The sequence below is a fragment of the Siphateles boraxobius genome, unplaced genomic scaffold (assembly GCF_051911475.1).
Source record: "Siphateles boraxobius isolate OS27281-9 unplaced genomic scaffold, OSU_SipBor_1 12, whole genome shotgun sequence".
Lineage (NCBI taxonomy): Eukaryota > Metazoa > Chordata > Actinopteri > Cypriniformes > Leuciscidae > Siphateles > Siphateles boraxobius.
Window position 1 is genome coordinate 33,534,529 of NW_027508722.1, and position 22,972 is coordinate 33,557,500.

Sequence of the window (22,972 nt, forward strand, 5' to 3'; positions counted from 1 at the left end):
TAAAGTTCTTATAACCAAGAAATAATGTTAATACAACGTCTAAAAACTGGACATTTTGAATGTTCCTAGAACATTCAGTAATAACGTTTTTATAACGTAATGGGAACGTTATGAAACGTTCTTATAACCTAAAATTGTTAGCTGGGGAAGAGGAGAGATTCGCGATTGCACTGAACACGTTTTAAGTGCAGGATTCTCTGAGCGAGCCCAGAGGAAATAGACCAACGTGAGCAGCGTAACGTTATATCCGAGAGCGCGGCACATTATATTCCACGCGCGAGCAAAGAGATTCGCGCTCGCACATTATATTAATGTACTTTCGCGCTACAATAATGCGCTCTCGACATTTGACAGGAAAATAACGCCATAGTTCTGCAGCATCCATCTTCCCTGTAACGTAACACCAGAGCACTGCCGTTTACCCTCGCCTCGCAGTCGCTGCTTGAGTGCAACATTGTAAAGGTCCGTCTGAAACAGTTTCGCGCAGCGTACCGTTCGTTCCGAAAATTGTGTAATTAAATACATCGGTATGGCGGTATATTCAAAATTAATATCATAACAAAAATATACACCGGTCTTCGGTATGAACCGATATACCGCCCAGCACTACTAATTTCTACATTAAACACAACAATACGCCATCGCATTCGCGACTCTCCTATGATTAAAGGCGACACCTCCGGTTTTCTTCCCACCGGAGCCTCGCTTTCGATTTCAAAATCGAATATGATGTTTCGGCCATGATGTTTGGAATGACTGATCGCCAGAGGAAAAATTACTTTCTAGTGATTGAATAAATAGTTTTTTACCGACATTTAGAAAATAGCGCAAATCTGTAGTGGAAACACACCTATAGAAGGCCTTGGGACGGAGAAAACATACTGGGTAAACTGGGATTACCTCTTAATAAAAGTATGGACCGTTTTTATATTTTGCTCAATGTAATAAACTACTACAAACAAACAACCTGCATAATCTATGATCAAAGCTCTCTCATCAGGAGGACAAAACAAAGTTAACTAGTCATTTTTTCCCCCAAAATTATAACATTGTTTATTATGAAATGCTGTTAATATGCTTATTAATAACACTAAATGTATGAAAGAAAACGTCTGAAGGCGAAGTCAAAAGCCTGGTTTAGTTAACCGGTCACTTTAAACTTTAACCTGTAAACAAATAAATGGCACAATAAACATCAGTCGATCTCGAGTTAATATTGAGCTGATGCAGGAGTCATTTTGCATGGCTTATGAATTCATTATTTTAATGTTTTTGCTCTAATTCCATCTCACCTGTTCAGTTATTAGGTCAGCTAACCAAGCTCATCTAGTTTTTTGCTTCTATGAAAGTTTCCTGACGTGACTCATGGGTAATTTTATCATCTGCATACTGATATGTTTTATAAATGGTGTTGTACTCATAAAGTGCATGAGGAAGTGAAAGGAGAAGGATTTATTTGTGTGTGTGTGTGTGTGTGTGTGTGTGTGTGTGTGTGTGTGTGTGTGTGTGTGTGTGTGTGTGTGTGTGTGTGTGTGTGTGTGTGTGTGTGTGTGTGTGTGTGTGTGTGTTAGATTGTTTACCAGAAGGAATGGATCATATAGTTCAGTGATTTGATATGGGTGTCTTCTTAGAGACTTCTATAGTGACGGTTTAAATAAGACGTTGTGTGTGTGTGTGTGTGTGTCCGTCAGGATTGCTGAGTCACAGAATCACCCCACTCTTCCTGACGGATACAGAGAGAGAGAGAGAGAGAGAGAGAGACTGAGTCAGTGGCCGTTAGCGTGTCTGTAATTGGAGCCATTGATCGGTGTGTGTTTATGTAAACTGTGCAGGTCATTCTTGTGTCTTGTTGTCTAGTGCTCCCTATATAGGCAGCATGGCTTCGGATAAATGCCTCTGCCAAATTAATAAATGTACATGTCCTAATAGATGTTAAAGTTCAACTTTCTCATTTATAGCTGTATGTGGTTTCTTATAGCCTCATCTGCATCTGTTGGTGTGGCTCTTTGTTTCCATGGAAATATGGGTGGAGCTAAGAAGTGTCATATGAATAATGTATTAGTGAAGTGATAGAGGAGTGGTGTTTCCCTACAGACTAGAGAGATACGGCTCGTTTCAATGACCAACACCAGCCAGCGTTTGAAATAAACTAACGTTTGATGATCTAAACTAAGGCTGCACGATATTAGAGGGGAACAAAGGGACTTTGCGATATTTTACATATTTAATTTGTATTGTCAATTTAATAAAAATTCGATTTAGATTAGATTTTTAACTTGGTTATAAGAGCATATTGGCCCATCCATTGATGCATTAGAATTAGCATGCTCCTTCTGTTGTTGAATATAATAAATTTGCACAGCTTGTTTGTTCATTCTCACTCTATTATCTAGGTGTTAAAGCTGGATAAATTGAGAAGCACAATTTTTTTTGTTTCAAATAGAGATTATGATTCTCCAATGATACTGAACAGACAGCTAAACAAAAATAACATGTAATTTACTAGAAGTTCTGACAAAATATTAATTGCTGCATTGTATTTAAAAGTGTTACATTTGAATTATTTGGAGAAATCGGGTTGAGTGAATGATTAAATGACTCGCTCAGAAAGACTTCAATTGTTTCATTGCTGGATTAATCCATGTTTTTGAACAAATCTCTTGAATGAATGAATGAATGATTCAATGACACATACATTTTTTGTCACTTGTCGCCACCTACTGGTGTAGAAATGTAATTGATACAATCGTTATTTGAAGCGTCAAGTTACTTTCAACTGGTTATTTAGGCCTACTCTATATTGATCAATCAGTAGCTGCGTTTACATGGACACTTATAATCAGATTGACGGCTCAATCGGACTAAAAAACCTTCATGTAAACACCTTAATCCATCCGATTGAGCTCGATCCGAATGACATTTCGATCGGATTGAAATGGTTGGTTTATCCCTTATGTAATCCGATCGAGAGAACATGTAAACACTTGATCGGATTGAAAACCTAAACTGAAAGGACCGCGCATGTACATTGACGTTAAATAGCGTAATGACGTATGGACGCACGGAACGAGCTGTTCTTCCTGTTGAATAAAGTGTCATATTGATAAGTTTCCCGTCATTCGAAAATCCTTGTTTTGGACTCTCATTCACAGACGTCTGGTTTCGGCCGCGGGGAGGGGCATTTTTACCGTGTGATCAATAAGCAGCACGGCAAAACGTTTAATATGCTCTAAATTATGACCAGAGACGAATTAATATTACGTCTGCTGTTTAAAACAAATAAAGAACCAATAGAGGACAATATTTATGCGCGAACAGCGGGAAACTCTGTATATTCGTGCAGTGTGCGCATGTCAAAACATCAGATCCGATTTGAAACTTGTGACATATAAACGCGCACATCAAACCGATTACTTTATTTATCATTCATGTTAACACCTTGTTCGGATTCATCAATCGTATTGATTTCATTCCGATTGTGTCCATGTAAACGTAGCTAGTGTTTGTATCCGAACTCTAAACTTTTATCCCAGTACTTCTGTGATAATTTGAATGATTGCAAGACCGAAATAATGATTCTGTGTGAGTGTTTGAATCGAGATCACGATCTTTTAAAGATTAATCGTTCAGCTCTACTGAGTGTTATCCGCCCACGTATCGTCATGTAGAATAAATGTGATATATCGGTGTGTATGAAGACACTGGCGAGCCGTAATCTCTGACGGGACGATCTCAGAGCCTTACGCACAATAATCCACTGGGAAATCTCCAAAATCACCATGATCAAGCCGTTCAGAGAGGAGAGGGAGATTTGAGACAGATTTGAGGAATCGTAGCTGCCAGTCTTGATTTCGTTTACAGAAGGAAATGAATAATAATAATAATAATCAATGCAATAGTAATTTTAAAATAATGTATCTTTTTTCATTTGTAGTCACTATCTTGTGTAGACATTTGTCTGTCAGCATGAAGTCTGCGGCGGTTGCAGGAAAACCCTGAGTAATAATACTCTTTATTATAACACTCTTACAACTGTAACTAAAGCTTTTCTTAACTTTAAGTGTTTGTTGCAACTGGACGCTGGTCATTTGTGCAGGTTTTTTCTGCCCACTTACACAGAAAGAGCTCGTCTGATGGTTGTGTGTAATGACCAGTTGCCATTTATCTACTACTTAGCGTCTGAAAACACATCTTTAAAAGATCTGACGTCATGAACTTCACAATGTGACCCTCCTTTTCTGTCGAAAATCTAGTTTTTTGTGATATCGGTCAAATTAATCCTATAAGTTTTCATGCAGTTCGGCAGTTTTTATTTTAACTTTGCTGTATTTCAAAGTGTTAAAGTACATGGAAATTTGGTGAATTGCCTAGAAAACCAATTGGGATCGATTTGACATCAACACAATCAATGCAACAATAATTTGTGCAGCCTTTCCAAAACACATCTGTCGAAATTACACATTGACCACGAATCAGAAAAAGTCACAACATTTCAACAAGTAATGAATTGTTTGACTATTGATTCAAAGGGGTTAAAAATCGTTGTGGGTCAAATTGTGTCAAACACAATAGAAGGGATTTAATGACCATGAAGTATGAAATGTGTGGAGGATCAGGTTATGCATATTCGTTTAAAGATCTGTGCGTTTATCATTGCATCAAAAAACTCACTTTTCTTTGTTTTACTTTCACCAGACGAACCTGTCAGACGACATCAGACATTTGATTCTTCTGATAACCAAAACAGCAGCATGAGAGAAGTGTTCTAGTGCAGGGGATTGTGGGTGCACTGAATAAAATGATTGTGTAGAAACAATTTTAAATGCTAGTAAATTTCACCTTTAAATGCAAAGAAACGGCAAATAAAACATTGAATTAAACTTGAAAGACTGAAATAGTATTTTCTCCAATAATTTGTTTTATTTACAACATTTTTAAAACAGTATATTTTCTTTTACTGTGTAGTCTCCTCTGCAGATTGAGCTGATGAGACAGAACGAGGGATGAATTAGGGGGAAATTTCCCAGAGAGCTGTAATTGAATAACAGTCGTTCTGTCATGTGCTTCAGTCTCAAGTGGACCTTAATATTAACTGCAACAGCGATTACCATAATCATGCATGTTTTCTTCTGAATAGATTTACAAAAGGAAGAGCGACTGGAGCTGTCTTGTGTCCGCCGTCTCCTTCACACACACAGACACACACACACACACACACACACACACACACACACACACACACACACACACACACACACACACACCATGAGCGGTTAGTATTTCTGCTCCGTCAGCTCAGAGAACGTGTGTGTGCCGTTGACCATCAGTGCTGGATCTGTCAGATCTCACGTTTACACCGAGAAACACTGCGGAATAAGCAGAAAAATGACAAGTTATCACTGTGAATCGGATTCAATCGTGCATTTAAGTATGGTTGTCAATTCAGAAACGTTTGCAATGTGTAGCTTGCAGCATGAACATTATATATTACATTCAGAAAGCGAGCAAAAATTGCTGCCGTTATAATTTTTGAAGTTGTTAATCAAAACACGAGATGCGTAAAGCTGCGTAAACTCCTGTTATAATCAATGAAGCTGTGCAGTAAATCTCTTATTGACGTGGTGTTTATACATTGTTAGTTATAGAGAAATGATTCGCGAGTGTCTGTGATTGGTTAATAAACTCAACGCTGTAAATAGAAACCTTTGACGGCTTCACAGAGCGCTAACACAAACACTCACAGCGTCACATTAAATCATCAAATAATACTTTAGTGGAACAGTTTCATTTTTGGCCAAAATATTTGAACTCCGTTTTAATGGCTTAATTCTATAAATAATGAAACTTACACAGTTTAACCAAAAATAAAAATTGTATAGCCTTAATTTTTTTTAATAGTTTCCTAAAATTTGAATAATCAAAAAGCAATCAAATTGAATTTTAAAAACTTTTACAATTTAATGATATATATATATATATATCATAATAGGGCCTTATGAAATGTTTTATCTTTTGTTCTATTTTTTCTGAATTTATGTTTTAATTTCTTCAATTCTTTTTTATTTTTTTGGTAAACTAAATTCTGCTTAACTGAGTTTTACAGTAACTGATGTTCTTTGAAAAAAACATTGTTATTATTTCGAGAAGTACATTTTGCTGTACAGTAGTAATAATCGTCTGTCACAATTTCTTCCAAGTTAATTTGAACTTCTATTTTGGCTGGCTGTCATGAGCGTTCAGTATCTGTGTGTGTGTATATGATAAGACGGCATAGTTCATACAGTCGTTCATCACGGAGGCCAGACTTGCTGAATACTGAATATGTGTGAATATTCAAATGTGGGAGGTCAAATATTAATGGTTAAGACATCACACATGGGAAAGCGGATGCTGTAAAGCACTGTATTTTGCCTCGTCTGACTCTTTAAATGCGGATTGGCCGAGCACTTGAATGAGTTTCAGTCTCTCACAGACAGGAATGATTTGTTTGCTTGTATCTGTGAACATAAACACTCGTGTTCTGCTTATTTTTGGAGTCAGATCTTTGTGTGGATCGTGGCGGAGAGAAACGTGAAGCCAAGAGGAAGAGAACGTAACACGCTTTCTCTGAACCGGTTTTATTTTTTCACCAGCTGGCTCTCTGAAGAGTGTGTTAGTGTTGTGTTTCAGGGCCGGGTGTGTTTTCATAAAGCGCTCCGTGAAATGGACACCGTTTGTGTCTGATATCATTAAAGGGGAAGTACTGAAGAGTCAGTAGTGTCCTTCTGGTTCTCGCTGAGTTTTAATAAGTTTACGTGGTTATAACTGATTGCTTTTCTAATAACTGATTGAATAAACCAAGAATAGCTTCTTTGCAAATCATTTGAATTCTTTATTAAGGTCATTTTGAAAATTATGTCTATCTGGCAAAAACTGTTCACACACCTTAAAAGTCTTAATAATGGATAATGCACACAATAGATAATGGGTTCTTCTGAGTGTGTAAAGTTGATTTTCAGCACTAATTTCAATAATTGGCATCAATGTTTTCCTTAAATAATTTTAATAATAATAAATATAAGAGTAATAATTGTATAATGTTGTCATAATAATATTAATATAGTTTTATTATTATGTATTTATTTTTATTAGTACTAGTAATAGTAGTGTGTCATATTAATATAACATATTTGTTCATCTAACTTATTTATTCATTTTTATTGATTACTGATATTTTTTAATGATGATATTATTTTTAATATATTCATTGAAATTTGATATTTATTAATAGATAATTTGTGTTTTTATCAAATTGCATTTTTTGTATAAAAGCGGTAAGTGTTACTGCCTGTTAATGACGGTTAAGCGATCTCTAGTGATTTCTCACATCTGTGTGTGTGTTAGAGTCATTATTAGAGAACAATACAGATGTGTAGCGAGGGTTCAGAGTTGATCATTGACTGCTGCTGTACAGGGTCGTCAGATGATCTCGAGCAGGGTCAGGGTCAGACAGGTGAATGCTGTCTTTGTGCAGACAGAGAGAGTGTGTGTGTGTGTGTGTGTGTGTGTGTGTGTGTGTGTGTGTGTGTGTGTGTGTGTGTGTGTGTGTGTGTGTGTGTGTGTGTGTGTGTGTGTGTGTGTGTGTGTGTGTGTGTGTGTGTGTGTGTGTGTGTGTGTGTGTGTGTGTGTGTGTGTGTGTGTGTGTGATTATGAGTCACAGTTGAATCCTTCTCTAAACCTGCTGCAGTGTCTCACCAGGGAATTCCAGGCATCTCTGGAACGCTGGGAGGCTCTCTACACACACACACACACACACACACACACACACACACCCTATACACAAGTGCACAGACCAATGCATTGCAAATGCGCTTTCTTGTTGTTCGTGCATGTGTAGCCTGTGTTATTCCGCTTGATACACACACGTCCACAGTCTAACTAACTTTCCTTCATAACTGTCAGTGTAGTTACATCTCACGTCATGTATTATTTAGCATGTGCGACTGTGAGCATCAGCAGAAAAAAAGCAGAAGTTCGTGAAGGAAACAGAACCACAACTAGAATATGTTGTTTAGCTGCATAAATGCAAGACTTCGTTAATTAGGGCTCTGTGAAATGCAGTTTTCAAACTCTATTTTCCCTCCAAAAACTTTTCCATTTACATTTTTCTGGATTACTTTTTATTTATTTATCATGAAACATTAAAATTATTAAGTTTAACAAAAATAACTTATGAAATCCATTTTATTTTCAAATTCCATGTTCTCCATACAAATTTTTCTACCGTTTTAAAGGTTTAACTAAATTTTAATAATCAAAGCATGAATTTGAAGTTATAAAACTTTTTAATTCATAAAGCTGTAATATTCACCGACACTATTTGATATCGCTATACAATTAATTGTGAAGCCTTACTTTTTATTCATTCAGCCAAAAATGCCAAATTCTGTGACATTCTGTTATACTGTAAATAAATAATAATAATAATAATAATTATATCTGGATTCCAGAGTTCTGGAGTTTTCTACTTCTTATAAATCATAGGGCATAATAAACTTTTAAACATGAGTTTAATGATCATTTGTTGCACATAAATGTGGCCAGTGTTGTATTTTTTTGTCATATTTAGTTATTTTGTCATGTAAACTACTTTTATGATTAAGTTGAGTGAGTCTGTAGCGAGTTTTGTTGCATTGTAAATCTCAGTTTCCTGATTCTCATGTGTGTCGTCACTGAAGTGAAAGTGTGTGTGAAGTCAGAATCAGATCAGATAGTTTGTTTGGATTCCTGACACACCCATGATTCAATCTCAACTCATGTGTGCTCAAGTGTGTGTGTGTGTGTGTGTGTGTGTGTGTGTGTGTGTGTGTGTGTGTGTGTGTATGTGTGTGCACAGCACTCTGTTTGTAGAGAAATATAAAAAGCAGGCTTAACTCTGTCAATGACCTTTCACGACCAAAGAACAAACACAATACAGTGTAACCTTTGGCCCTCTAGTGGTTAAAACACGAATCTGCATGCATTTTGTGGAAGAACATTGTTTTGGTTGTGCTTCGGCTCATAAAACATTCACTACTATAAGCAGAAAGGTTCTCAAGCTGAAATGTTACTGTAGCTTTTACACATTAATACTGTAGACACAATACTTTCTTGAAATTATATGTAACCATAATGAAATGTTCTTCACGACAGATAATGCTTTACAGTGACTGTTAGAGAGATGCATATGGCAGTGTATCTGTTCAATAAAACACTTCCTCTCCTGTTGAATCATAAAAACACCATCATCTCTGCGTCGCTTTTACGACTTTTCAAATCCCTCAGTTCTCGTCGTCTCCTAAAGCTGATGTTGATTCTTGTTTTATTACGAGCTCGGTCTCGTTTTCTTTTCTCCAGCAGACTCTCCTCAGCACACACACACACACACACACACACACACACACACACACACACACACACACACACACACACACACACACACAGGTACACACGCACTCGCAGGGTCCGAAATTAGCACCCGCCAAGCGCCAAATGCGGGTAGATTTTCCGTTTGGCGAGTAAATCTCAAAAGGCTATCCGCCACACTGGCGGGTGGATGTTCCAGACACCCAAAGTCTTGCGGAAGTTTCGGGAGTCTCCCGCATATTGATAGCGGCTGCCTGATGCCCGCAAATTAGTTCAAATCTCCAGGAATCTAGAGCGAGCGAGAAAGAGCGCGCTCATACTGTGCTCCAAACCGTGTAGCGCGCGCACTGCAGAGAGCGAGAGACCTTGTGTGTGTGTGTGTGTGTGTGTGCCTCAAGAAGCGTGTGTGAACCTTCTCCACACCCAAAATAGACCAACACTAAATATATTATTTTAACTTAAAGAATTAACAAATTAAGATGACAAAAAGAAAACACTGAATCAGTTTGAAGCTTTGAAAAAAACGCTTATTTCATCAGACTACGTTTTTTCGTCAAATAAAAATAGCAGGCCTACCTCAATCCACAGCTTGTCTAGTTTTTACTTAAAAAAGTAATATGTCTACATGATGTGGGGTTAGTCTGGATCTCCGATGGCACAGATGTCCCGGGAATACAGAGATGACGTCTCGCTGGAGTGGCCAATTTCGGAAAGCGCCTTTCATTTGCTTGTGGATGTTTGCTTCGCCAGTGATATTGCATTGTACTTGCACTAGGCCTACTGCTATTTTAATACCACGTAGCATATTTTGCAAGTAACTTCGTCGCCCTTTCTGTCAAAATGGTCCCACACAGTAGCTACTTCTTTTCGCTTGCCTTGCTTCATTGTGCTTGCTCAGCGAAATATGTCTTTAGGCGCGTGTGGTTGCGCGTGTCGACGCACCCCATGATTTAACAAATACAGGGTATATATACTGTTTTTTTTTTACCATGCAGCAAACAAACAAAAAAGCTAAATGTGTGTGTGTGTGTATATATATAATTTTAAAACATAATTTTATGTTTACTTTCGGTAAAGTACCTGATAGTTTTACAAAACCTTCAAATGTACTGTTATGAGCACTAGTTCCATGCTCACATCTTCCATGTCTTATATTTGTTGCTCTGATTTGACTTCTATGTACTCTTATTCATTCAACATAATACTTATCTCAATTAAATGTACTGAAATGAATGTATATGTGACACAAAAAGGCTGTTTATTATTTTGGCCGGTAAAAAATATGCTTGGCTGGTGGATTTTTTCATCTACCAGTCCCCGTGGCAGGTGAGCCAAAAAGTTAATTTCGGACCCTGCGCACTCGCACACTCATGCACACACACTCACTCTCTCACTCACTCACACAATCTCTCTCACTCACACACTCACACACATACACACACACACAGAGCAACTGTTCTCAATGTACAGATATGACGAGAAACTCATGCACACACACACACACACACACACACAGGTGCACACGCACTCGCACACTCATGCACACACTCACTCTCTCACTCACTCACACAATCTCTCTCACTCACACACACACACACACACACACACACACACACACACACACACACACACACACACACACACACAGAGCTACTGTTCTCTATGTACAGATATGACGAGAAACTCATGCGCACACACACACACACACACACACACACACACAAACACACTTACTAACTCACGCACTCTCTCACACACACACACACGCACATAGCAACTATTCTCTATGTACAGATATGACGAGACACGCACGACACACACACAAACACACTTACTCACTAACTCACACACACACGCACACAAAGGTGCACACACACACACACAGGTGCACACGCACTCGCACACTCATGCACACACTCACTCTCTCACACACTCACACAATCTCTCTCACTCACACACACACACACACACACACACAGAGCAACTGTTCTCTATGTACAGACATGACGAGAAACTCATGCGCACACAAACACACTTTCTAACTCACACACACACACGCACAGCAACTGTTCTCTATGTACAGATATGACGAGACACACGCGTGCACACACACACACACACAAACACTTACTCACTAACACACACACACACACACACACACACACACACACACACACAGAGCAACTGTTCTCTATGTACAGATATGACGAGAAACTCATGCACACACACACAAACACACTTACTCACTAACTCACGCACTCTCTCACTCACATACACACGCACATAGCAACTGTTCTCTATGTACAGATATGACGAGACACGCGCGCACACACACACACACAAACACACTCACTAACTCACGCACTCTCTCACTCACACACACACACACGCAGACATAGCAACTGTTCTCTATGTACAGATATGATGAGACACGCGCACACACACACACACACACAAACACACTTACTCACTAACTCACACACACACACACACACACACACACCCACACAGAGCAAATGTTCTCTATGTACAGATATGACGAGACACACACATGCGAGGGACGGATGTTTCCCGCCCAAAACATCCCGGCAGGCCTAAAATATAAACACTTATAATATAGGCTTGACACAGTGAATCAGAGGAAAAACACGCTTTGAAAGAAGGATTGATGTAGTGATTCATTATTTAAATTGATAATTTTGAGCAAAAAGTTACATAATGCACCATCAATACTATATATTAGGACATAGACTCGGAAGCTCATTATAACGACTGCACACTATCCTTGAAGGAAAACGTTTTGCTTGTTCAGAATATAAACACATTTTTAGTTAATTTTCTAGAAACAATTTGTCCTCATTCCACATTAAACACACTCACAATGACCGTTGAAGTGGATCTCTTTAGTTTTGGGCAGGAATATCTCCGTATGATTCTGTTATTATGACACTTCCTGACAGTGAAATACTCACTGTTGAACATCATCCAGGTCATATTTCATCCAGTCGTTATATATTAATGAACCAACATGGTGTTGAGCACATAACAGGTAGTTAGTGTGTCGCCTCTCCCGAGAGAGAGTGTGTGTGTGTGTGTCACTCCAGAGACCTGCTGAAACACTGTTCTGCTGATAGACAGTCGAGGAGAGCGAGTGTGTCGTATAATGTCATATTGTTCATAGCTTTGGTGAGAGTGAAGCCAGAGCTGTGAGTCTCAGCACAGATTATTGCTGATCCGCTGCTTGAGTCCGGCAGGATCCAGGTCATGTGATAATCCGACAGAACCGCTCGTGTCGTGCCTAAAACACTCCTTAAATGAGGGAAAATGCACGACTGCGAGTTACTTTTTTATTTTATTAAGCATGAAGCAACAGTAATAAGATGATTATTAAATAAATTGGTTATTAATAATGATAATTTTATTTAAAATTTAAATTGTTTTATTTTTACAATTATTTTATTTTATTGCTTTATTTTGTATTTAATTTAATTTCTTTTAAATATTTTAATATTATTCTGAATTGCATTTTCTTTTCATATTTTAATTAGATTTTTAATGTTATTATTTTATTATTATTATTATTATTATTATTATTAATTTAATTTATTTTTTATTTAAATGTCATTCATTTCTACATGAATGCCCTTAGGAATATCAGCCCAACCTTTAAGTTTTATAAGCGAGAAATTACTTTTATTGAGCATTAAAGAACAGTAATCTCATGTTTACTAAATAAAGTGATTGATGATAAGGATAATAATCTCTTGAGAAACTGAGGCGCTCTGGCTTCGTTCGTCTCGCTGGTTTCAAGGTCTGATTGCTGTAGCTCATGATTATGATTATGATGCTGATGATGATGTCACCTCGCCACAGTAAAGCACCAGACGAAATGACCTCATGACATTCTTGAGTCGTATTGCATGCTCGAGTGCTCAAAGGAAGTTCAGCTCACAAGTGCCACATAATATTATACACACCCACTTCCTTTTTGAAAGCCCTCTCTTCCTGCCCTGGAACATTAACTGTGCCTTTCTTATTTTGGGCCTTATTTTCTGTGTTTGTGCGAGAGTGTTTGTGCGAGAGTGTTTGTGCGAGAGTGTTTGTGCGAGAGTGTTTGTGTGAGAGTGTTTGTGCGAGAGTGTTTGTGCGAGAGTGTTTGTGCGAGAGTGTTTGTGCGAGAGTGTTTGTGCGAGAGTGTTTGTGCGAGAGTGTTTGTGCGAGAGTGTTTGTGCGAGAGTGTTTGTGCGAGAGTGTTTGTGCGAGAGAGCGTGCGAGAGTGTTTGTGCGAGAGTGTTTGTGCGAGAGTGTTTGTGCGAGAGTGTTTGTGCGAGAGTGTTTGTGCGAGAGTGTTTGTGCGAGAGTGTTTGTGCGAGAGTGTTTGTGCGAGAGTGTTTGTGCGAGAGTGTTTGTGCGAGAGTGTTTGTGCGAGAGTGTTTGTGCGAGAGTGTTTGTGCGAGAGTGTTTGTGCGAGAGTGTTTGTGCGAGAGTGTTTGTGCGAGAGTGTTTGTGCGAGAGTGTTTGTGCGAGAGTGTTTGTGTGAGAGTGTTTGTGCGAGAGTGTTTGTGCGAGAGTGTTTGTGCGAGAGTGTTTGTGCGAGAGTGTTTGTGCGAGAGTGTTTGTGCGAGAGTGTTTGTGCGAGAGTGTTTGTGCGAGAGTGTTTGTGCGAGAGTGTTTGTGCGAGAGTGTTTGTGCGAGAGTGTTTGTGCGAGAGTGTGCGGGCGAGAGTGTGCGGGCGAGAGTGTGCGGGCGAGAGTGTGCGGGCGAGAGTGTGCGGGCGAGAGTGTGCGGGCGAGAGTGTGCGGGCGAGAGTGTGCGGGCGAGAGTGTGCGGGCGAGAGTGTGCGGGCGAGAGTGTGCGGGCGAGAGTGTGCGGGCGAGAGTGTGCGGGCGAGAGTGTGCGGGCGAGAGTGTGCGGGCGAGAGTGTTTGTGCGAGAGTGTTTGTGCGAGAGTGTTTGTGCGAGAGTGTTTGTGCGAGAGTGTTTGTGCGAGAGTGTTTGTGCGAGAGTGTTTGTGCGAGAGTGTTTGTGCGAGAGTGTTTGTGCGAGAGTGTTTGTGCGAGAGTGTTTGTGCGAGAGTGTTTGTGCGAGAGTGTTTGTGCGAGAGTGTTTGTGCGAGAGTGTTTGTGCGAGAGTGTTTGTGCGAGAGTGTTTGTGCGAGAGTGTTTGTGCGAGAGAGCGGGCGAGAGTGTTTGTGCGAGAGTGTTTGTGCGAGAGTGTTTGTGCGAGAGTGTTTGTGCGAGAGTGTTTGTGCGAGAGTGTTTGTGCGAGAGTGTTTGGGCGAGAGTGTTTGGGCGAGAGTGTTTGTGCGAGAGTGTTTGTGCGAGAGTGTTTGTGCGAGAGTGTTTGTGCGAGAGTGTTTGTGCGAGAGTGTTTGTGCGATGCGAGAGTGTTTGTGCGAGAGTGTTTGTGCGAGAGTGTTTGTGCGAGAGTGTTTGTGCGAGAGTGTTTGTGCGAGAGTGTTTGTGCGAGAGTGCGGGCGAGAGTGCGAGAGGGCGAGAGGGCGAGAGTGCGAGAGTGCGCGTGCGAGAGTGCGCGTGCGAGAGTGCGCGTGCGAGAGTGCGGAGAGTGCGCGTGCGAGAGTGCGCGTGCGAGAGTGCGAGAGAGCGAGAGTGCGAGAGAGCGAGAGTGCGGGCGAGAGTGCGGGCGAGAGTGCGGGCGAGAGTGCGGGCGAGAGTGCGGGCGAGAGTGCGGGCGAGAGTGCGGGCGAGAGTGCGGGCGAGAGTGCGAGAGAGCGGGCGAGAGTGCGAGAGAGCGGGCGAGAGTGTGCGAGAGTGCGAGAGTGCGCGTGCGAGAGTGCGCGTGCGAGAGTGCGCGTGCGAGAGTGCGCGTGCGAGAGAGCGGGTGAGAGAGCGGGCGAGAGTGTTTGTGCGAGAGTGTTTGTGCGAGAGTGTTTGTGCGAGAGTGTTTGTGCGAGAGTGTTTGTGCGAGAGTGTTTGTGCGAGAGTGTTTGTGCGAGAGTGTTTGTGCGAGAGTGTTTGGGCGAGAGTGTTTGGGCGAGAGTGTTTGTGCGAGAGTGTTTGTGCGAGAGTGTTTGTGCGAGAGTGTTTGTGCGAGAGTGTTTGTGCGAGAGTGTTTGTGCGAGAGTGTTTGTGCGAGAGTGTTTGTGCGAGAGTGTTTGTGCGAGAGTGTTTGTGCGAGAGTGTTTGTGCGAGAGTGTTTGTGCGAGAGTGTTTGTGCGAGAGTGTTTGTGCGAGAGTGTTTGTGCGAGAGTGTTTGTGCGAGAGTGTTTGTGCGAGAGTGTTTGTGCGAGAGTGTTTGTGCGAGAGTGTTTGTGCGAGAGTGCGAGAGAGCGGGCGAGAGTGCGAGAGGGCGAGAGTGCGAGAGTGCGCGTGCGAGAGTGCGCGTGCGAGAGTGCGCGTGCGAGAGTGCGCGTGCGAGAGTGCGCGTGCGAGAGTGCGAGAGAGCGAGAGTGCGGGCGAGAGTGCGGGCGAGAGTGCGGGCGAGAGTGCGGGCGAGAGTGCGGGCGAGAGTGCGGGCGAGAGTGCGGGCGAGAGTGCGGGCGAGAGTGCGAGAGAGCGGGCGAGAGTGCGAGAGAGCGGGCGAGAGTGCGAGAGTGTGCGAGAGTGCGCGTGCGAGAGTGCGCGTGCGAGAGTGCGCGTGCGAGAGTGCGCGTGCGAGAGTGCGCGTGCGAGAGAGCGAGAGTGCGGGCGAGAGTGCGGGCGAGGGTGCGGGCGAGAGTGCGGGCGAGAGTGCGGGCGAGAGTGCGGGCGAGAGTGCGGGCGAGAGTGCGGGCGAGAGTGCGGGCGAGAGTGCGGGCGAGAGTGCGGGCGAGAGTGCGGGCGAGAGTGCGGGCGAGAGAGCGGGCGAGAGTGCGAGAGAGCGGGCGAGAGAGCGGGCGAGAGTGCGAGAGAGCGGGCGAGAGAGCGGGCGAGAGAGCGGGCGAGAGAGCGGGCGAGAGTGCGAGAGAGCACGCGTGCGTGCGAGAGTGCGTGCGAGAGTGTGTGCCTCCTGATAATGCCAAATGTCTGGTGTTACCAGTAAAAAGTGGCCAACATTTATTTTAAATATATCTAGTCAGTGACAGAGATCAGGCATATTCATCTAAAATAATTCAGTGTTATGAATGTTTATTCTGGTGTCTCTATTGTGTTGTGCTTTGGGTTTTAACACCAAGTCCAAGACTATTCATTTACACACACAATGTAATATATAAAATGTAGCATTTTAATCAACAGTAATTTTTTTTTATCATATGTCTTGGAGTATTGCAATAATATCGTATCGTGACATAAGGGTATCGGTTATATGTTGTGATATTAAAACCCAGTGTGTTTCTGCTGCAGTGAAGTGATGGCGGATCTGAGCTTGACCGATGCGCTGAGCGACAGCGTTCCTCAGCCTGACGTGGAGAACGCGGTGAAGAGGGACTTCATCTCCACGCTGGAGGCCGAGCCCTTCGAGGATCAGGTCGGAGAGACCGTGGGCAAGACCGACTTCATCCCGCTCCTGGACACCGATGGGAAGGGTGAGTCTCAGCTATGGGTCAGTTAAAGGGATAGTTCACCAAAAAATAAAAATTAGCCCATGATTTACTCACCCTGAAGTAATCCTAGGTGTGTATGACCATGCCAGCCCCCTTTTGAGATCCCTTCATTGGCTACCGATACATTATAAAATTGAATATGTAAGGGATAATGTAGAGCGAGGCGTTTGTTATAGCGAATATAACCCCGACTCGAAGCGGAGCCTGAAGGGGCTGTATTCGCTATAACAAACGCCTCGCTCTACATTATCCCACTAATTACATGGCTACCTACCAAATAAATCAATAATTTGACACGAAATGTTGATTTAAAAACAATTGTATTGCTTCCGCTGAAGAAAATAGTCCGTTCTGTCTCTAGGGTGAACAGAACTGTGTCCATGGCAACGCCTTCACTTCCTGTCGGCCACCGTAACTTCTGTTGGGTGCAATTCGCAACCTCACCACCGCTAAAACTTACACACTGCACCTTTAAGCACGCAGAATAATGTAAATGGACTGTTTTTGTAATCGCGGATTTGAATGATTACGTGATCGTGGCATCTGCGATCGTAATCGCGATTAGAAATTAGACTAATTGTGCAGCTTTACTCCCCTTTTTCAGTTACCTGTGATGTTGATTGTATGTTTCTGTGTGAAATAAGCTCTTCCTCTGGTTTTATTGGCCTGTGTGAATCTTTTGTGAGCGTCTGTCTGTTTGATTCCAGGAGTTTGTTTGCGTTGAGCAGATTGTGTGTTTGTCAGGAATCTGCCGTCGGCTTTGAGGATTTTCCCATTCAGACGGCGCTAATTGTTGAGTGTGTCTGTGTATGTGTGTGTGAGAACAGATCCAGATACAGTTGTCAAGAACGGACAGCAGGAAGGCCAAGGGTCTCAGACCCCTGGTAAGAAACGCCCTAACCCGTCGCCCCACTTCAGTTTGGGGTGTCACTCCATTATTTGATTCATACCTTGGTTTGCTTGTCGTCTTTCATCCTCATGTTCAGTTCAGATCATTTGTTTTGTTTTGGACGTTGGCCGTCTCAGTGGGTGTAGAGGAGACTAAAACCTTCATTTATAAAGGTTTTAGTTTAGTTTTTAATTGCATGTTTGTCCCGTTAGCCGTGAGTAGTCTTTATTCTTTCCCCTCAATCTGTTCTTTTGACTGATCGTGACGTCATCTTAGATCATCCTGTCACATGATGCCTGTCTGTGGGATTTGTTTATTTACAGTTAGTACTGAATGGCCTGTTTTGCATGAAATGCATCTGTTGTAAGTCTATTGACTATAAGCATGTTTCCTATTTGCTGATGCATGCTGAGGGACAAGTTATGTAATTTGAGATTGTGAATTATGTCCAGTATGTAGTCTGATTTGAACTCTTTATAATGTTAAAATATGTCCCTTCATGTTGATTTCAATCAATTGTTGATATTTCAGACAGTAAACAGTAAAACTTGAATGGTTCAAGTTAATAGGTCTCGTTTATGATGCACAAATGCATGCAAATTGTTCATTAAATTAGAACTGTAAAACAATTAATCACATCCAAAATAAAAGTTAGTTTACATAATGTGTGTATAATTATTTCGTTTATATAAATACACACACATGCATGTATACATTTAAGAAATATTTGCATGTATATACTGTATATATATATTTATATATAATTGAAATATATATATACACATTTTTCTTAAATTTATACATGCATGTGTGTGTATTTACATATACAAAATAATTATACACACTACACACACACATATATTATGCAAACACAAACTTCTAATTTGGATGCGCTTAAGCACGATTAATTGATTAACAGCCATATATTAAATTATTATGTCTAGTCACATTGATTTGTAACGCAGCAACATATTCAAGAACAGTTTCATGATCAAGATCTGTTGTTTTGTATTCCACGTTTTGTGCTGATTGACGTCAGTCTGATTCTGGAAATACTGTTAATATGTTCCCTAAACTTGCAATGTAATTCACATATTCATTTACATGTATGCTAAAGAGAATGTCAGGATATGTGCAGTGCTAAAGGTGTTTAGTTAAGGTCTGTATAGGGCTGGGTATCGTAACAAAATTTTCGATACCGATACCTCGACTTCGATACCGGTTCCTGAACGATACTTTTTTCGATACCAATATAACATTACCTAAAAAAAAAACGTTTTATTTTTTCAGTTTGTTGACTTTTTTACACTCATATTTTGAGTCTGTAAAAAACACCATAGTTTTCTATGTTTCCTAATCATTTAACAACATGTATTCTTTACTTCAATGGGCTCATTGTTTCTGCCTTAACTTAATGCATTGTTTAACAATGAAACTGAATGAAAATCAATTGAAAATCAGTCACCCCTGATAACAGATCACTCTAAATTGTAATTTAGACACATGCATTTTCTGTAAATCTCCTTTGAAACGATATGTATTGTAAAAATGCTATACAAATAAATGTGAATTGAATTAAATATAGGCTACTGGGGTGCGGGATATCTCGCGCTCAGCACACAAGAAGCTTGCGCAAAGCACTGGCAAAAGTAGCCTAATGATTATGGATGTGTCGGGAAACGATAGCAAGGAGATATTTTAATTGTTTATTAATGAACAAGTGTTTACTAAACGTGTTGGCTGCAAAGATGATTATTGCGAATTTGCGATGCTGACTCGTCATCCCTGCAGTAGTGAACGCACGCGCGCCTATATGGATTCGGTAATCAAACTATTTATTTCTAATTGTTTCGTTTAAAAGTAGACATATTTTGAACATATATAGAACTATTTCTCATGTCTGTGAGGCAAGTATCCTATACGCTGAGTTTGGGTTATATATGTGACGCGCTCCAGTTCTTGTAGTCGAAGGCTGATAAACTTTCTACTCTCGAGTGTATTCTGTGCGCTTTTAAGTAGTGATCGACCGATATTGATTTTTTATAACCGATACCGATACAGATTATTTGCTTGGTATGTGCCCGATAACCGATATGCAGAACCGATATTTATTTACTGTTATACTTCTGTTTTTGGCACAATTATTACAACACAAATGAACTGAACAAACCATTTTATTTATAACAATCACTCCCTCCTTGCATACAAAAAAAAAACCTTTATATTTATACACAAATAAATAGAGGGGTCTGAGTCTAAAAAATAAAGTGCACTGTTAATAAGTGTCTTTGTTTAAAAATAAAAGCTTTGATGAGGTAAAAAATAAAGCACAAAAACTATTCTAACATATTTGGATATGTTTATTTGTTTTCATAAATGGTAAACTAATCAAATTACAATAAAAACATTTATATTATTACATTATATAATTTATATCTAAATTATACATATCATTTATAAGCATCAGCAGCAACAATGTTAACAATAGGCAAAATAAATGTTAAAAGTCTAATGTTTTCATATGGAAAAAATAATTGACAGGGGAGTCATATCACCTTTGCAGAAATGTAATTCATTTTAAACAGTTTTAGAAGGTTTATGTGCCGTTTAATAGGTTTAAACTAAGAGTGAGGAATAATTCACTGGGTAATATTAATTCACTGCATAATATTAGCTGGAATAGCCTATAACATCAGGAAAGTAACAAACAAAACATCATATACATCATTGCATTTTCCAACTAGTATGTTATTAATTATTATTAATATTTTTGTCGGTCTAGATCATGAAATGCTTTATGACAAAGTGCTGTTTATCTATGCATTTACACATAACTATAACATTAGGCTATACGTTACTCAACCGCGATCGCGCGTGCAGATAATAAATAATTAATTTCCACAAAGCGGTATATTTAGATGTGTATTAGCGAAATAATTGCTATGTAGTAAATGATAATATAATCTAGGGTGTTTAAACAAGATAATCTTGTCAAAAGTTTCATTCAGTGGCCGTGCTTGAGCATTCCTGATCATCAACCCAGTGAGTGCTCAGCAATATGAACGAACTTTTTTTTCGAGACTAATGGTGAGCAAATACAACAGATAGAGAATTAAATTCAGCGCTTTTATTTTCAACATGCACTCATTCATGTCTGTTTTATTTAATTCATGTAAAGTTACGTCTTTATTGGGGAAGGACATGTCGGATTACGCTACGTGGCTCAATGAGTTCGTCTCAATTTTTTAGAACCAAGCTGCATAAATAAACTATATCAGGCATTTATGTCTCAAATCTCATTTCTGCATGTCTGTTATGTTAAATAAAGTTGAATAATTAAAGCAAAGCAAGTAGAACATATACTTTACCTGTGCACAGAGTTGTTATTGACTGATCTCCTCAGACGCGGGCTGCAATGGCGGAATTCTCAAAACGGCCACAAGATGGCGCCGTTTATCGGAAAATCCGATATTACAAAACCGATTCCCGATTATGGGAAAACGCTTAAATATCGGGAAAAATATCGGTAAACCGATACATCGGTCGATCACTACTTTTAAGTGCCTTGTCAGATTTACCGTGTTACCGGTCTTGGCAGCAATTATCTTGTCGAAAATATTGCATCGTGTGCTTATGGCATCGAGTCGGGTACATAGGTACACTTTTGATCATTTCCACATATTTTCTATCTATCTGGGTTGGACGCTTATACACACACACACACACACACACACACACACACACACACACACACACACACACACACACACACTCAGCCAATCATACTGCATACTACAGCCTCACGTGCGACGAGGCACGTCTCTGGGCAGCCGCGTAAAATAGTGTTTTTCCGCCACAGCCAATAATGCTGCATGTTTATTGTTTAACTGACGTTGACGAGATTAACCACTTAGGTACCGAAACTTGGTACCGAAAAACAAGACATGTTTCGATACTCGGTAGTATCAAGGCAATTCGGTCGGTACCTAAAAAGTACCGAACTCGGTACCCAGCCCTAGGTCTGTACCAGCCCTTTAAATCGATCAAAATGACATTTGGATTGAGTGTTTTAGTCATTAGTAATGAATTTCTTAGTAGCCAATGACTGAAAATCTGAAAAAAGGATAGCGTAGTTAGTCTGTTTATAGTTGTTATATATATTTCCATGCATGTCGTCTCCCGTGTCTTGATTTCAGGCCGATCCGTCAACGCTTTTTGCTCTTGTTGGTTCAGCATGGTGTTAATCGCCTCTTTTCCACACACTGGTGTGACAGTAATCATTTCCACTCACACACAAGAGCAAAACGCTTCAGACGGGGCGAGTCGGACTGTCACTGAGCGTTCGAGTCACTGCAGCTCAACTAAATCACCATCCGTCTGTCGTTTCACCGTACAGAGACGTCTCGCTGCTCTCCTGCAAGAAGAAAATCAAGTACATCATTGATTTTTTTAAAAAAGATTGCATAATAAAAACCTACTGTATCATATTTGATGTGGCTTTCTAAGGAATCGAAATGATCAAAACTTTGCTGAAAACCTTTTTTGCACAATCTACTACATGCCTTCTGATAGTTTAGACTTTTTTAGTGACAAAGTCGTTTAGTGTAAATATTAAAAAATCCTCCTTCAGTTGTGCATCATGCGTTTGTTTTTGCTATGAAATCTGTACTGATTTCATATATTTAATCTTTAATCTTACTAAGACATTGGCTGATAGAGTGACGACTGATAATTAAATGCATTTTATGCAAGTATCTGCTATATACTGTTATAAAGATCTCACTGATTTACATTACAAGCATCATAATTTTATATAAATATAATTTTATAATAAATATTCATATAGCTGCAGAGAACTGCATATATTTGCTCAGTTTGGGCCTTTGAATAATATTGAGCTGTTTTTTTCCTTCATATGTTCACTATATCATAAAAGCCTAATGGATCAAATGCGATGCAAAAAAATACAATGCATATGTAATTTTTTTTTTTTTTTTTTTTTTTTTTTTTTTTTTTTTACATAAACAGTACTTAAAAGAAAAAATGGAACAATAATTTCACAGACACAATATTCAGGACCGCATTGCCAGGGTTGTTTCTTGTTGTTCTGCCGAGCGTCCTGAAGGTGGCGCTGCTGTGCTGAAATCCTCTCCATGAATCTCCCGTACTGTATGAGCTCTGCATTTCCAAACGTTCATCGTGATTATGAAAGTTTGA

The 22,972-nt window shown here is 40.2% G+C and overlaps 1 protein-coding gene across 13 annotated transcripts in view; it reads left to right on the forward strand.

Annotated features, from left to right (window-relative positions):
* The window catches only part of LOC143725943 (uncharacterized), an 82,722-nt gene that overhangs the window by 2,039 nt on the left and 57,711 nt on the right, over positions 1-22,972 (forward strand). For all 13 annotated transcript variants that reach the window (XM_077218824.1, XM_077218835.1, XM_077218845.1 and 10 more), the window contains exon 2: positions 16,667-16,848. In XM_077218824.1, the coding sequence (XP_077074939.1) occupies positions 16,674-16,848 (175 nt within the window). In that variant the 5' untranslated portion in view covers positions 16,667-16,673. The remainder of the gene's footprint in view (positions 1-16,666; positions 16,849-22,972) is intronic.